Source organism: Perkinsus marinus, assembly GCF_000006405.1.
Source record: "Perkinsus marinus ATCC 50983 genomic scaffold scf_1104296952158, whole genome shotgun sequence".
NCBI classification, from domain to species: Eukaryota; Perkinsozoa; order Perkinsida; family Perkinsidae; genus Perkinsus; species Perkinsus marinus.
This window is the reverse complement of record NW_003208985.1, coordinates 193,827-196,677: the sequence shown is the minus strand read 5'-3', so window position 1 is coordinate 196,677 and position 2,851 is coordinate 193,827. Positions and strand designations below refer to the sequence as shown.

Here is a 2,851-nt window from a genome sequence, read left to right as displayed (position 1 = left end):
CTAAACACCCGTTCGTAGTTTGATTCTTCTTGCGCCAAGGGCCTTTGTGTTCCAAGTCCTGGGCCGTTCCCCATCATGGCGACACCTACATCTGCGTCCAACCCAGTTATAGAAGCCTCAAACGGAGGAGAAGATCCAGTTCAATCCTCACGACCTGCTCTTCGAAGGCAATCTTGTGTCGACTCTGCTGCGGAGTTCCACTCGCCAGGATCCTTACAAGAAGAGCTGCGTAAGGCGAGGCTGTACAGGGGTCGACTTCGATCACAGTTGCGAGACACTACTGAGCAACTGAACAACCTCATTGTGTCATCCGAAGATGATGTTCAAGTACATGATGTCCTTGCTGATCGGGAGAAAGATCTCCGGTTGGCACTGGAGGAGCAGGGTGCTTATGTGGTAGCTCTTGAGCTACGGTATGATGAGCTCACCGAAAAGAACTCCCAGATTTTGGGCCGGTCGAAGACGTTGCCTTCTGTTGTCGGTGCTCTTCCTTCTGAGCTTCCAAACCATACACCTAGCTTGAACGGGCATCATCTACTGAACGATGCCAGATTATCGAACACACACTCGTGTGTTTCTTCAGGTCGTGGACAGCGAGATCAGCGAGTCATACTTCCTCGGGTCGACAATGGTAGCAATGTACCCGTCTATGGAGCTATCCTTCCCCCGCCCTGTAGTCAGCCGACATTGGCGACTCCAGCACCTTACCAGCAAGCAGTTCCACGGCCCGAAGCCTTCGTTATGACTCCTGGGGCACCTGTTCCGACCAGGGTCTCAGGTCAAGATGTACGTCCAGTAGATTCTGTTTCCAATGTTGGTGTACCTCCTCGTATGAGTGTTCCTAAGAAGTGTGATTCAGCTGCCATCGGTAAGCTGGCGATACAGTCACTGCGAAAGAGTCATCAATTCTCTCAGCACGTACTTAGGATTGAGGAAGTACTTCACGAAGCTGGTGATGGTTTCTATGATGAAAATGGAGCCTTTCAACCCCACTACGGGCTGAGGCATGCTTGTATTCAGAAGTTCCTTACCACACTCAACCAGTGTCCCGAGGTGATGGATACGGCTTCTGGTACCTATGATGTACGTGGTGACAATTGGAGTGCGATCAAGGAGGCATGTATCAGCGCTTACGGGCGTAGAAGTGTTTTGGTTGAGAAGCTCAACTTCATCGTGTCTGGACTGAGATTCAAGTCAGTGAGAGACATCGAGTCGTACTTGAAAGATGTCATCGCTGCTTGTGAGATCTATCGAGTCGTCTACAGTACCGGATCTACCGATGCCCAACTGATTCAATTTGTGCGACAGATTCTCTCTAAATTACCTCGTGAGATAGTCCAAGGTGTGATCCGCCGCTGTAAAGACAGGCTGGGAACCCTCGAGGGTGACTGGGAATGTGCTGTTCCGGTCCATTCGTCGGGGTCGGTCAACCGAGAGAGTATTGTTGAGTTCATTCGTATGGAGGCAAGATTGATGGAGGAGACCAATAGTATCCTACCGTCTAGATCATCAACTCCTCTCAACGACTCGGTAAAAGCTATTCAGGCTGATGAGACCAGTAAGAGTAAGAGTGATGGAGGTGGTAAGTCTGGGGTGAAGTCTGCTTTCAAGGAGTTCCTTGGTCGTCACCGAGCGGTTTTTGGTGTTACTGGTTACGGTTGCAAGAACAAGGACGAGGTGGTATCTCTTTGTCGACCTGATGCTATTCTATCTCGTCACAATCGTCAAGGACGTGTCTACTACCTTGTTGGTTATCAGAACAGAGAGGTTGGTCTAGCTAACGTATCCTCTCTGCCGGCTCCCAAGTTTCGAGCCTGGGAGGTGGAAGACTACTCTAAGAAGAATGGTAACCGTAACGCTAATGGTGGTGTTCTCAACGGCGACCCCAAGGTTGTGTCAAAAGAAGGGGACAAGCCGAGTCAGGGAAACTAGACAGGATGAATGATGAGAGCCAATGTTCGAATACGATCGAGGCTCTCGGACATCCGGTTCAGTTGACCAATTTTGATGTCATTTCTTTTGTATCCCCTGTACCACCCGAAATGATGTTGAGGGTGATAATTCGTTCTGCAAGCAGTGCAATCGATGCTCCATTCTTGGAGGCTCGCTGCATTGTAGATTCTGGCGCTGGTCGTCCGTATATATTAGTTTCTAGTGTAGAAGATGCTATAAAAGCTCTCGAAGCTATTGGTTGCACGATGAGCTGTAGTAATAGTACTTCTCTAGTGGCTCTAGCTAACGGCCACAAAGTAACCATTCATCACGAGATCGAGTGTGATGTAGCTGTTTATGGTTATAAGTGTAACACAGTGGTATCCGACTTTGTCAATTGCGATCTGAGAGTGCTTCCATCGCCGGGTGTGGTAGGCTGCGGCCAGCTATTAATCCTAGCGGGTCGTCAGCTAATCGAGGGTTGGGGGCTAGAGATGAAGGGTGCGACATATATGCATGTTAAGGGACAATGTGTTTATCGACATAGTGATCAAGCTGTTAATGATATAGACTCTGTGGCTCGGATTACCGATGTTGATATTGACGCTTTGCGTCATACCGGTGACAGTGACAACAAGGGTCCTACCCTTGCTACCCAGGGATGTGTGGAGATTTCGTCAATCGTTCCCACTAAGTCTGACCAGATTCTTCGTGCAGATCTTCGAGGGCACGAGGCAGACATAATTGATGAGATTCTCAATCGGGTAGTCCAAGAAGGGTGGAAGATTATACCAAAAACGAATGGAGCCTACAAAAGCAGAGTCCGATCACTCGTCCCATGTGAAGTCATTGACGTCCCTCAGCAGACTCATGTATGTGAAGTCTGGGTACCCTCCCCCAAAAAGACTGAGCAAAAAGG

General features: G+C 49.1%; 1 protein-coding gene across 1 annotated transcript in view; it reads left to right on the top strand.

The window, feature by feature from the left end:
• The window catches only part of Pmar_PMAR021729 (retrovirus polyprotein, putative), a gene marked incomplete at its 5' end in the record, with an annotated part of 7,646 nt that extends 5,368 nt beyond the window's left edge, over positions 1–2,278 (top strand). The window contains one exon of the mRNA XM_002777217.1: positions 19–2,278. Within this exon, the coding sequence (XP_002777263.1) occupies positions 19–1,932 (1,914 nt within the window). The 3' untranslated portion in view covers positions 1,933–2,278. The remainder of the gene's footprint in view (positions 1–18) is intronic.
• Positions 2,279–2,851: the final 573 nt, after the last annotated feature.